Source organism: Ciconia boyciana, chromosome 9, assembly GCF_034638445.1.
Source record: "Ciconia boyciana chromosome 9, ASM3463844v1, whole genome shotgun sequence".
In the NCBI taxonomy this organism is placed as follows: Eukaryota; Metazoa; Chordata; class Aves; order Ciconiiformes; family Ciconiidae; genus Ciconia; species Ciconia boyciana.
Genome location: NC_132942.1, coordinates 2,650,540 through 2,664,620, shown reverse-complemented (window position 1 = coordinate 2,664,620; position 14,081 = coordinate 2,650,540). Strand labels below are relative to the sequence as shown.

At 40.8% G+C, this 14,081-nt stretch overlaps 1 protein-coding gene across 5 annotated transcripts in view; it reads right to left on the bottom strand.

Annotated features, from left to right (window-relative positions):
• RAPGEF6 (Rap guanine nucleotide exchange factor 6) overlaps window positions 1-14,081 on the bottom strand; it is a 137,967-nt gene that overhangs the window by 106,986 nt on the left and 16,900 nt on the right. For all 5 annotated transcript variants that reach the window (XM_072872155.1, XM_072872153.1, XM_072872154.1 and 2 more), the window contains exons 3-5: window positions 3,477-3,547; window positions 2,800-2,856; window positions 1,394-1,477 (exon numbers count right to left, since the gene is read on the bottom strand). In XM_072872155.1, coding sequence (XP_072728256.1) covers window positions 1,394-1,477; window positions 2,800-2,856; window positions 3,477-3,547 — 212 coding nt within the window. The remainder of the gene's footprint in view (window positions 1-1,393; window positions 1,478-2,799; window positions 2,857-3,476; window positions 3,548-14,081) is intronic.

Sequence of the window (14,081 nt, the reverse complement as noted above, 5' to 3'; positions counted from 1 at the left end):
CATATGAAAATAATCTGTAAATGATTGGTGACTGTGCAGCTCCCTCAACTAAAAATGTTATATAAAGTATTCAGACCAGGGAAAGTAACTTAAGTTAATCCCACTGTTATAGTGCACTTAAAAAAAGTAACTAAAAAAATAAATCAAGAAAGCATTATATTGTAAATTATAAATTGAGGTTGGACAATGCATGTGTTTAATTTGAACGAAACAGAAAGCAAACTGTGCTCTTCCTTCCCCTGTTCTCGCATCCAAGCGGCGATTCTCCTTCCCGACTCGTGTGCATGGCCCCAGCATCCCAGGGAGGAAGCAAGGGGGAGAAGGAGTTTACAGGTGGCCCCAGAGTCAAAAGCACTGGGGGAAACAAAAAGGTTCAAAGATTTTCAGCATCCTTTTGCACTCCTTATCTAATTAACAATAATTTTAGTTTATCTAATTGTACGTGTGTGCATTTCTCCTTCAAACCTTTAGCACATCAAAGCTCCTCTGACATTTGAATTTTTCATTTCTCCCCCCTGCTGCAACGAAGACACGGACAGGCAACAACGTGGCTATCCAGCAGAGGAGTGCGTTGTCTTCCTTTTCACGTGACCTCACTACGCGAGGCGACAGCACACCCCAGGAACGACTCCATGTACACTGTAACCTGCCAGCAGTTTCATCTAACAGAATTCTGTGACCCTTTCACCATCTAGCAGCTATTTTTCCTCATTATCCATAATAAAACTAGCTGTACTCTTGTGAATTGCAACAACAGATCTGGTTTGCCTTTTTTCTTTTAAATTTCTGAGTGATGTACAAGGTCAAGCAGAGTATTACAGGGGAGCAAGGTCCAGCTCAAGTCAAACAATATGCTTCAGTGAAAGCATGTCACAACGTTCACTGCGCTGCAACTATGAGATGCAGTCAGACCCCTGTCATATGCTCTCTGTAACCGATGCTGATGGCCTCTATTGCCTCTTGCTTCGCATAAAAATCATGTATGCCATTAAATACAGCCTCCAACCAAACGGTGGAAGCTGTGTGATCTACGGTCGTATTTTTTGAGACAGGGAACTCTATACAAAACAGTTACACAACAGGAATTATTCAAAGGGCCCTCAAGTTAACAAGCCAACTACAAATTCTCTTAAAAATCCAGCCAAATGAGATTTAAAAACTATCAAGTGCAGTACTTCACACAGAAATTTCAACATGTAGGAAAAGTGAAAGAGAATTTACATGAAATTAGCAGAACATTTCTTCCACTATCCAACTTCAGGAAAACAAAATAGTGAAGAAATGATTTTGAAATTGTGAAAAATTTACAGTAACATCAACATATAAGAAAGCATTAATTTAAAAAAAAAAATCTTGCCTTACCTTAAATAACAACAACAACAACTTTACGTACCTGCAAGGTGGTAAAAACATGGAATCCTTCATGAGCACAGATCCAGAAAGCAGTATATACCAGCATCTTGCAATAGTTTCCGAGCTGCAAGAAAAGAAAACATTGATATCTACTTTCTTCTTACAGCAACTCAAAAATATATTATCCAAAATGTTACTGTAGTAAAATAATGACCTACTATCCTACCAATCTGATATGTGGACAGGAAACCTAAGAATGCTACCAAGAATTAACTTTTTTTAAAAAAAAAGTCTACATCCAGAACGTATGTTGTACCTTACAATTTGACATGTAATTCAACTTAAAAAATTCTTTTATTAAAAAGAAATTATTAATTTTCAGTAAAAACATTTCATTCCAAGGAAAGCATACATAAAACTACAAATACAGGAAAGTTTTTATTCTGTGCTGAAGTCAATTAGCATTTCAACATGGACAGTAACATTACACGGACCTGCTGAGCCTTACGGGTCAAATACGAGACTCATAGGTTTGAGTCCTGCTTTGCAATCCCCCACCTCTGCACTTGTATCGCATGCACATGCGGTATTGTCTCCCACTGTGCCACTCGACCCCAGAGGGACGCACGGGGGATCTGCCAACCCTTCCAACCTACAGCCTGAAGCTCTGCACAGAAGTTACCGGGTTTTACTGCAGTCGATTTTGCCTCTTCCTAGAGCGCTGCATTGACACTTCCCAGCTACCGCCTAACATCCCCTTCCTTTTCCAGCACGCAACCCCACGCACACACATCAACCCAGTACTAGAACAGGTCCATGTCACACACACCCACTGCACGAATGAGGTGGCATTTCATTGATTTAGACTCATGTACTGGAAGGTGTGCCTTACACAGAAGGCTGGTATTAGCTGCGAGAGGATAAACACACCATAACCAATGCTAAAATATGAGGAAAAAAAAGTATAATTGCCTCCCAGTGGGCACCTAAAAAGAACTCTATGCTAAACTACTAATTCTAGTAATTTAAAAGAAGAGATAGTGTTTGAGCTCCATCCCTCCTCAGGATACTCCCACAAAGCAATGAGATTCCTGACAATGCAGCCAGTGCCAGGGGAAGAGTGCCACCTACTGAGTTGTCACCACAGCTCCCACGAACCAGAGAGGTGACATTACCTGCTTTTTAACTGATCTTGCGTGCGCACAGACACACCTCTGCTGTCCGTGGGAGCCGTGCTGATAATTCACGGGCACCTCTCAAATGTCAACACTGTACTACTGTTACAGCCGCCTCCTGTCAAAGCTTTTAACCAGTCTGGCCAAGCTTAAATGTTCTAAATCCTTCTATTTACAATTACTGAAAAAGCAAGCGACATATGACAACATGCAAAACAGTGGTTTTGTTTACACTTCTACTGAACAAGTCCAACAAGTGATATGTACTTACCAAAAGAGAACTTGGTTGCCCTTGTACCTCTCATAGCGGGCACTTGATGACATTATTCTGAGGGAGGAGCAGAAGTTTAATTTCAATGTTAATCCCCAAAGATCATAAGCCATTAATCACCACATTTCAGTAGAATTGCTTTAAGGCTCTAAGACCTCAAAATCAACTATTTTTTTGTTCTAAACAAAGGATGTGCTTAACCATAAAATTCAAATTATTACGGCGTTCTTCATTATCCAAATAGATAATATACAGCATGTTCTCTAAGTGTTTTAAATCACTCCCACACATTGGAATTACCCATAGCAACAGAACTGAAGGAACTAAAATACTTCCAACGCACTTCTTGTGCTTTGTTGGCCTTCCATTTTATGTATTCTGAGATCATCCGAATGTCTGAAGCATTAAAAAGCTTTTGTAATCCCGAGTTAACATAGGGCACTGTCTACACAGTCCTTTGTAGACAAATGGGAGTAAGCTCTGCCTTCATTCTCAGCAAAGCTAATTAGTTTAGATTCCATGCCACATTATTGCAATGACTTAACTCAGCAATGGACTTGGCCAATGCTCTGCCACCTCAAAGTGTGGGCAGACAAAAGCTTTGCTCATCTCCACAAAAATACAGTCATAGATACCAGTTGTGCTAAGCAACACTAAAGAGGTCCATAGTACTTTACCTTAGCTGATGTTCCCTGAAATGTGAGAGTATGTCCAGTCCATGAAGGAAAGAATAGATAGTATTTAAGTCCTAAAAAGAAAGAGAGAGGAGAAAAAAAAGGGACATGAGCAACTTCATTCACAGCATCTAATCACTTCAGCATTACCATCTCACATTCTGCAATAAGTCACACAGACTTACGAGACATAATTCTAGAGACAAAGCCCAAATTAGTAGATAGGTCAGGATGCATGCAGACTTGAAGAACCTGTCCACAGTTAAGCTGTGGAAGTGAAAAGAGTGAAGTCCAACTGATGTATAAACACTTACCTGAAAGAGATTTATTAAAAATATCTCTGAAAAATATTATTTACATGAATGGATACAGCAGCAAGCAACATGTGGAATAAGCCAAATAGGACAGTCTTATTCATCCAAGGTCAAAAATTGTTTGAAAACTTATAACACCTCTTTAAAGGGGGAATTTTGCAAAATTAGTTTGCTAACAGCAAAGAACCCTAGCGAAAACCTAAACCACATAGTCTAGCCACTATATATGGTGCAGAGAACCACAGTATCTTTTCACAGTAAAAGCGTTATGTTTAGAGAGGAAAAGCCATTTCATGTCCACTCAGATCTAGCTGGTAGCCCTACTACAAACTCTACTCCATCCTACTGCCTCTCTAACTCAGCCCAGTCCTTGACCAGAGGGTAACATTCGAAGTTACTCCAAAATACTCTTGGGCAAAGATGAAGACAATGAAGTTTTAGATTTGCCTCCCACCTCCTGCTACCAAGATCAGCATCACATCAGTGCCATCCGTTAGCAACCACAGAAGCAAACAACTTTTCTGAAGCAACAATATTAAAGCATGAAGATTATGTCACTTTAAAAATTGGACTTTACATGGAAGCTGTAACTAAGAGATACAGCTGGTTAAACTCCTCACTACACAGAATCCTCTTCAGTCACAAGAATATCTGTGCCTATGGTGCAGACCACATGCTAGGGAAAAGCCCACTAGGACTATTCATCATTTAATTTACTATCCTGAACAGGTGGGCTGTTAGCATTAAATACATGCACAACAAAATCATTATATATCACATAGCAGTCTCTCCAGCTAGGCCTTGGAAAATATGTTCTGAATTTCAAAGTGCTGCATTTATACAGTGTTTACAAAAGATAAATCAATATGAATGCTAGCCTCAGAATTTACAATGGATTTACTTTAGAAAAGTTCTTTGGCTTAATAGTCAATGTTTAGAAATATAGCGGATATAGACTGTTATATCAAATGAAAGGTCATACGTAATTGCAGGCCATGTAAAACCAATAAAACTCTGATATTTTTTTTTTTAAATGTCATTACCAAAACCCATGAAAATTAAACAGAAGGCCTGAATGCTTAACACATACATTTGTAAAGCCCCTGTTTCACACAGTCCAATCGCATCTTAATCCTCCGGCTGTGAATTGCCACAAACTTGATTTTCTTAGGGGAACACGCAAGAGCACTAGCTATGAATCAGACTCCAAACCCACCACTTGCTTGTGGTGATCAAGTTTGAACATCAAAGCCCGTACGAGACAGCTACCTAGAGCCAAAGGGTCACTCCAGGTATGGGACCAGCTCAGTTACTGAGCTCTCCCCTTTTCTGAGCAGGGAACTGCCTCAACTTCCCACCAGAAAATGATGTTAGGCACAGGAATGCGGCCACAATATCCTCCAACCGTATCATGCCTTAGTAGTTAATAGTATCTTAGCAGTTAAAGAATTTATGGAACAACTGAAATAGAACCCCTGTGCTCCACGTTCTTCCTCCTCCACCCAGTCCAGGCAGGCAAAGGAAGGACGAGCAGCGGATGCTCTCAACTCCTGCTGAAGCTGGGCTACCAGGCAGCCAGGGGGAGTTAGTATTTGGTGTTACAATTAAAGCTAAATTTTCCAGTCTTCGTAACTCGTTGCGTCTATATAGGCTTTCCTACATTTCCCATATTTTTCTACACAATTGAGACTACGATATATCAGAATGTCTTCAAAATATGTTTTAGATTAGCAGTTCTATTGTCACGAGTTACAGAAAATTGTAAGCAGAACAAAAGCTTAAACTTTGTGATTAAACATGAACATAAGTCGTACGTAGGAAAAATGACCACATCCTTACTTGAGAATTATTCTCCACAACTCCACAGAGCACAGCCCCTTAGCAGGTTAATTCAGCATGGGCTGTCTGCGGCACTCCAGCTGCAGCCAGACTGACCAAACAGGACTACTGCACCGGCCCACCATGCTTATTGAGGAGCTTGATGAATAAACAGTTGGTAAATAAGCAAATATTTATCTCTTTAAAAGGGGTTCATGCCTGGAAAGCATCCCTCAGCTCAGACTTTGGCTGTTGAGATGTGCAGTAGCAGAGAGAAGAGCTGAGCCAGAGCACAGCACAGCACAGAAAAGGCAAAGCTTCCTATTCCCTCATCACAGCAGCAGGCATTTAACTGAAGCTGGACAGTACTACTGCTTTAATGCTGATAAATAAAATAAGAAACATCATATCGTTCACTACCCAGCCAGGTGATATTTCAACAAGCTATACGTATTAGCTACTCATGCATCAGCTTCTATAGGCGTTTTTAAATCAGGATCTGTAATGCTCTCTCTAAAAATAACTGACTTTTAAAGCAATCACCTCTCCTAATTAAGCAGAGCAGGTGATTTTGTCTGGTGGCACCAAGCACAAGAGCTAACTCAGAGATCGTGTCTCCCGGGCACGTCTGCGGGCTGCCCCTTTCCTCCGGTGTGCCGAATGTACCGATCCAGTGTTCTACATCTCTTGTTGCAATAATGCTTTTTTCATTTGTTTAAATAGATTCTTTACAGACAGCCAGGTGAAATTCCTCCTCTCCCTCACATGCCACTTCAAAGTCTAACAAGGGAGGTTAGGTGCAGCTAATCTAGCCCAGTTTTTCCTGATAACATGAAAATTGCGTATCAGTCATACTTTGCGAAGTTTTCTCCATTACTCCCATCTCATTTAAGATTAAGTGCTTATAATAGCACTGAAATTACATTTGCGAGACTGCATTTCGAGGCTTGTTTCCTATTTTTTGCAAGTGAGGAACATAATTTTAACCCCACCGCAGCTGGAGGTGGCGAGGGCCGATGACAGGCAGGTGCTGTGGCCACCTCGTAGACAGACACTGCCAGCCCGGCAGTGCCGCGCACCCACAAAATCCTCCCTCAGAGATGAAAGTGTTCATTTCTCCAGTTCAAGGTTTATAAAACTGAAAATAGGATTAGGAGCCGTTATTTTTAAAAACAAGATTTATGTTGCCATACCAGTTATAAACAGCAGACGAACACGTAACCATAGTACAAAGGGTAGAGATTATTTTCACAGATACCCATTATGAAAAAAAAAGGGCTATAAAAGGACGATGCCAAAGGGAAACAATCAGTGCTGCAACTGCAGAATGCAAAGTATTTGCTGAGAAGTTACAGACCCTTTCCATACCCTTCCCTATAATCTCTTTACGTACTTCTTTCTGCCAAAATCCAGCCGAACCACAGTTATTGATGAAAAATAATTTCTCCATGTGCGCTAAACTATGGACCAAGGTCAACATTATTTTATTTTTTAATCTTTCCCTTCAGAACTTTTAATCAGCTGATAATAATAGGTGAAACTAAAGCATGATCTCTACCTTCAAATGGTATGCCGACACATATTCTTCACTCTTTGACAGAAAACTACCTTGCCTAGGTTATTTCAGGAGAAATTAACTCCCATTTTCTATCCAACTAGCTAAAAATGCAGCTCCAGTGAGCCAATGAAAGGAGGGGAACTAGGCAAAGAGCAGAGGAAAGCAGGCAGGAGTTGTTAATCTTGCTAGGAAGGAGGTTTTCTAGACTACAGAAAGCCAAAACGTGAACACTGTGCCTACAGCGATCCTGCACAAAGCTGCCCAGGATGGCTTATTTTCTTTGCCTCCAGTTCTCACGGCACCAGGTTCACAAGCGGAGGTGTTCTCAGCTGCTACCTCTGTTCAAGAAGCAGAGGACATCTGTTTCTTCGTATTCTTCACGTGACAGGATACGCTGTATAAAATAGTGTGCGTTTAAGCAAAAGTGCAGAAATCAAGGGATCGCTCTGCGGATGGCACTGTTATCACCCAACCCGGCCACAAGGAAAGCGTGGCCCAGCGCCGATACGCCAGCAGCCCCCAGCTCCATTCAGCAGCAGCTTTTATCATCCCTGACACACACATCCTTCCGACAGAAAGCTTAACCAGCTGCTAAACCAAAGGTGGTGTAAAAACATGGAGATTTTAGTCACATTGTAACATTATATAAATCAGCTTTCTTTTATGGTAACATCCTCATCCCAATATACTATGAAGTGAGCCACTTGAGTATCTAGACCACTTCTCGTTTTCCCTGCCAGATGCTAACGCATGTAATTACCACAAGATGCCACAACTGTAGAATAAGGGAAAATAAAAGAAGCACCAGTAGCATCAACTGAAAATTCATCACATGAAAGCAAACCAAATAACTACTACCATGACCCATTTACCCCAAAACACTTTTATTTGAAAGCAATTTGCTACCTTTTTTTTTTAACAAGGATGGTGAAATACTAATTTCTTAGTTGCTAAGATGTAACTTTTAAAAATAAAGAAATAAAGTCAGCCAAAAAAGTCATCATGAGAATATAATCAAACATCAAAATTGCTGGGGAAGTAGTGATCATTGTTAGTTTCGTTATCAGCATCTTTTTAAAAATACAACCAAGATCTGGATGCTTCCGAACAAGCACAATAGCACAGAAGCACCAAGCGCTGCTGGAAGCAATCCTCTCCTCCTACGGCCACCTCTACTTCAGCAGCACGCCAAGCAACGTAACGGCCTGTGTACCCTTTTATTAATCCAGGAAACTTGTTGAAGCATAGATTACTAGTGTCCTAAGGCTAAAGTGATTTACACAGCCACTTTTGAAGTTTATTTGAGTTAACTTTTAACAGTTTAATGTCCACTCTCAATAAGGAGTTTATCCCTGCCTCTCTGTCACCTGAGCTGATGAGCAAAGTCTGCGAGTGTGTATGGTTTCCTTCTGCTTCGCTCTTTCCTCTCCCAATCTTTTGCCTTTAATACAGGAAGCAACTTTACAAAGCTTGGAAGGATCCAATGGAACAACGGTGGTCTCGAGTATGGAGTTCTGAAGACAAAGTTTTCCAACCAACAACAACAAATCCAGCCAGTACAACTCTAATAATTCACATGAACCACATTCACATGCCATAAGCCTGCAATAAGGGCCAAGACAAATTCCCCTGCAGTGTTAAAAGTTGGCAAAAGCAGTGTGATGCTCTGGAATGAGGATGAAATGATTGTATCAAGAGCAACTTTGCTCTTGACAAACATAAAATGAAAACCCGATGATTTACTTGACATGACCCCAGCCAGGTGTTCCAGTTACACATGATTATTTTAAAACACAAAGCAGGAAATTTGTTCTATTTCTAAGGAAAAGAGAGTAAATTGTTCCAAAATGACCTCATAGTTGCAAATTCTGATAAATCTCACGAAGAGCCATCCTCAGCGACTGCACTGAGGTATCAGGGAAGCTGAGGAAACCATAAATCCCCGCAGACTCCCTTTAGCACTGCTCGGTACGTTATGTGCTTCGTGTCATATGAAAGGGGTCCCCGCACAGCTGCATCCAGCCGCGGCCGCACTGCACTGACCGTGGGGCAACTGCTCGCTGCAGTGGGGCCGGGACTCAGTGATCCAGTAGACTCCTTCCAGCTCCTGGATCCCGATGGGCTTGGACTTCATAGATGCCCTAGATCCACACTGAACAATAAATGAGGGGTCTCAGAGAACACAGACTAGCAGGTACTGCTCTGTCAGTCCAGAGTTTTGCACAGGGAATGAGAAAAGAGCAGAAACTTGCACAGCAGTACCAGCACTTCAAAGCCGCACATAAGAAACAGCTGTGTCAGCAAGTTCCAGACAGATTGCTCTCACATGCAAACCTGTCCCAAAGAACTACGCAAAACCTGTCTCTCAATTCCACCCCAAACACATTAAATTCCTGTTGCAAGAACATATGCTTGGCTTACTTGAGGCTCCCCACACCCAACCCACGCGGGCTGCCAAGCCACCCAGGATTCCCTGGTTCACACACAAGAACCTGCTTCTTACGGAAGCGCAAAGGATGGCTGATGGGATTTTGCATTCCTGCTTTTTCCAAGGTAAGACAAGACAGCTGCCAGGATGCATATTTTATAAGCTTCAGAGCAAACAGAAGTGTTAGTACCTTCTAAAGATCTGTTACAGATTCAGCTGTACTACAGATAATATACTTTAAAAGAAACAGACATACATTTCTGCCTTTGAAACAACAGTTAAGCCACATGGTAACAGCTTCCCAAATTCCACTGACATTCAAGAAGACCATCAGGTATGAAATCTTCCAGGGAAAGAAGCTGCATGGCTGAAAGCTGTCCCAGCCTCCTTATTTGTTTGTTACAGGGAGCTGCTTCTTTCTCTTCAGTGCTCTGACAAGAAAGCACCAAGCGGGAAACAAGGCTGGAAACAAACTTCAGCAGAATCAAGCGTTCACTTGGTATCAGGACAAGGATGTTGGACACCCTCAGACAGTGGCTGAATTTCTCTGTATTAAATTTGTTATTTAAAGTGCCTAGATTTCAGTAAAGCAAACAGAAGTAATTCTTGGAGCACGGAGAGCAGGTTGTGTAAGCTGTAAATAGGAGGCTCTCCTCCAGCCTGCTGCCATTACTTGCTTCACAGTGATTCAGCAGGCTCCTTATACAGATTGAATGCATCTTTTATTAGGAATCCTGTCAGGCTCAATAAAGACTTTGTCACCCTTAGGGGGGTGTAGCTGAAGAGAGGAAATGTTACTCAGCACGGTTTATGGTTTTCATTGCTTCTCTTCCTGTTACTTCATCGAAGGCTGGAATCCACGCTGTTTCCTTTATTCCCTGTTTAAGGCCAATTGTAAAAATAGTACTCCCAAATTCTTTCCTGATAATGTAATACCAGAAATAAAAATTTCTATATTGCTTAAGTTCTCTGATCCACGTTTTACGTATTCAGATATCTATACAGCAAATTCACCAACCTTAGTGATGCTGGCTCAAGACGTACCCAAAGCCAGATGATACACAGCGTCAGCTACCCCTGAAATTTGCGGGAGGAGCGGTCAACTACATTTAAACGTGCGTAAGGGAGCATACGGTCCCTTGACTAAAAAGGAAGACGATGAGATGAACCAGAAAGCAACTCCTCTATCTTAATTATTTACTCTACCTGTTCAGTGGCATAAACATCTGACTTCAATAAAAGTGCAAGCGGTGCAAAAGAGCAGCAGCTCAGGACTCTTCACTTAGAGTAACAATTCTCTTTAAAGTATCCTCCTATTTAGCTGGAGGCCATTTTAAAAAAAAAAAAAAGATTTAAATACAAGCATTGAGGCACTATTAGGGAGGAGAATGCACGGATTAGTCAGATGAATGAAAATGTTCTCAAAAGACTTTAACAAAGTATCTTGCAGAGAATGACATAGTTTAAGTAGCACTCATAAGGAATGAAGCATCATCATGCCATCTAAGAAATACCACCAATGCAAAAAGCCTAATTAAAGTACTTCTCATAAAACACACTAGCAGCAAACTCCTGCATGATCTTAAATCACTGCCTGAGACTGCACCTAATCACATTTGTATAAAATAAACTGGTTCAGTCACTTCAGAGCCATATTCTATTATTCAGAAAAAATAGCATATATTCCATACAGAAGTTTTCTGTCTATGGCAACAGATGACAGTTTTTAGGCCTCAACTGCCAGTCTACTAGCTACAGGCATTTTGAGCAACGCTGAGTTTTCCTAGGACCTTGCTAAAAAAATCATAATTCATTTATTATGATTTTGTAACACAGGATCACTACACCTGATCCGTTGAACAGCTTCAAATGACCAAGAACTTGATTTCTTAGAATTATAGTCTTTCATACATCCAAAACCTCCTGGTGCATATGACCAGACAGCTATGGACCATATTATGACCATGATACAGAACTCCTGCAAACTCTAAGCTTTACATTTACCCATATAGATGACAGATACTGTTTTTTCCAATTGAGGAAATGTCAGTCTAGTTATTATTGTATCTTTACAGGGGAGAATAGAGATAAAAAGGGACTTCATTTCACTCTTTTGTAAATCCAGGAAGCAATTACAATGACAGCATCAGTTAATAACAGTATAGCCACAAATAGGAAACTAAAATCTGGCCTTTGTTTTTGCAGGCTGTCAGAAGTAACATTTGCACACTTGGATTTTTATCTTTTTTTTTTCCTGCAAAAGTAGCAAGTCTCTCAATGGGGCTAATACAGTTTCCTTCTATATTATTTCCTTATATTTCCTTATAACATGCACATAGGACTACCGGCACAGACTTAAGAATTACATTCCACTCCTAGGAATAGAAGTATCCTCAAAAAAAATTTGAAAAAGCCAGACGTTGTTTCAGAACAGAGGCCCTAGAAGCACTATTACAGTTTGTTTATAGACTGAAAGTACCTCCATTCAGCAGAATACTTGGGGGGGGGGGGGGGAGGCAAAGTATTTCTACATGAAAATAAACCAGAAAGTTTCTCTACTCACCAATAGCTCCCCACACCCAATACAGATAAACACCTTCCACCTAAGAACCCTGGACTATGTTGATATAAGACTCCGGTAGAAAGAAAAACATTTAAAGGAATGAGGGAGGGGAAATTTTGTATTATTTTTACTGCTGTTTCATCACACCGAGTCAGCATTTCTGGAACCCTGACTTCGCCAGACAAGAAACTTCCTTTGGAAAAGCTGATTTTGCAGAGTGAAATACCAAGGGCCCTGAACTGGAGAGATGGGAACATCAAATGTCATTGCTTCAAAGCGAGCAGCTTATGGAGAGTTTTGAATATCTGAAGCACAGTTCAGCCCTTATCACGGTTCAGAACAAAAGCACAGCTATAAAAAAGTATCTTCAAGTAAAACATTACCATAAAGTTCCCAGACACTCATTACTGAGTTTTAAAATATCTTTCAGACTTACATGCTGATCATAGAAAACCAAAAGCAAGCTGCCTTGAAAACACTGAGCTCCTAGAGTTCAATAGGATGGGAAGCTCAGAATATCCAAAATTAATCTTAATGCTTACATCTATCAAAGAGTAGGATTTGATACCAAACATTTTTCAGTAAGAGATCAAAGACCGTAAAAGCAGCCTCCTTACCCAGGCTCTGGAAAAGTCGCCCAAAATCAGCAAGCAAAACAGGCAATTTCAGGCTTCCAGTCCAATCAACGCTTTGCTAGTCGAGCAGCTGACTGCTTGTCAAGATTAACAACCTCTCTTCCAGAGGACAAGCATCCATCAAATAGCAATATTTTGGTTAAACGTTTTTTGTTGTAACTCCAAAAACATCAGCTTGCCTGATTCACAAAGAAACTCCCTGCTCTTTTAAGAGAAGCAGGTGAGAAAGCACCAACATCTGAAATTGCCTTTTAAGAAAAAAAAAGGAATCGTGGTAGGAAAGGTCAGAACACTGAAACGCTAAGAAGAAAGGTAGATTCTTATTAAATAAGACATTTGGTACAGAAACCTGGGGATGAGGAGAGAGGAGGTGGAGGATTAAATCCAAAGGTCAATTCTATGCTTATCAGTAATGACAACTTGGGAGTATATCTGTATGCAACTTAGTCGTGTCGAATGTCTGAGTTCGTTACCTGTTTATGACTTTCCTCTTACTGCAGAGAATGCTCTAGGTTTTGTTCTCTTTCCTCCCTCCTGGACTAGAGCTCCACGCTACTAATGGAGATTCAAAGTACTTTTTTACTGAAACATAATCCTGTTAACTCTAACCAAGCTCCTATTCTAAAAGATTAGCTCCAGGATAGGTGCTGCAGGAAGGCGCAGAGGCAACGCTGTCTACCCAAACACAAACTGGTCCCACGGACATAGCAAGGAAGAATGAGCTACATACAACGATGAGACAGGTAGACAGATAAACAGGCAGACAGACAGACAGCTAATAATAATACATCCAGAGGCAGGAAGATGTGCTATTCTGAAAACCATTACTGCCTGCTCTCCGCCCCCCCCCAGTAAAGCACTAAACAACTGCTGTCTCACGGTTAACACCCAAACACGCCACATCGTAAGGGTTTTCCTCACTCATTTTCATCATGCTTTGCCCAACATACCTTTGCAGCCAGCGAACGTTACCATCAAGGTCCTGTAACTATGGCTCCTGTTATCTCAAGCAGAGAAAGACCAACAGACAGAATAACACTTCACTGCAGTTTGTTTCCACCATATTAATCATCAGATTTTTATACAAATGGATAAGAATATTGTTATTTTTATAATGGCACATTTATGATTTTGCAGTATATAATTTCATATTTCTTTGTGAATTCAAGCAAGCAAAGATCATGTCCGTCAGGAAATTAAGTCCTGCTTAATAAATAATAGTGAAGGCAAAATGAGATCTCTTATCAATACTGTAACTTAAGTCACCCACTCAGTATCTAGGTAATGGAGAG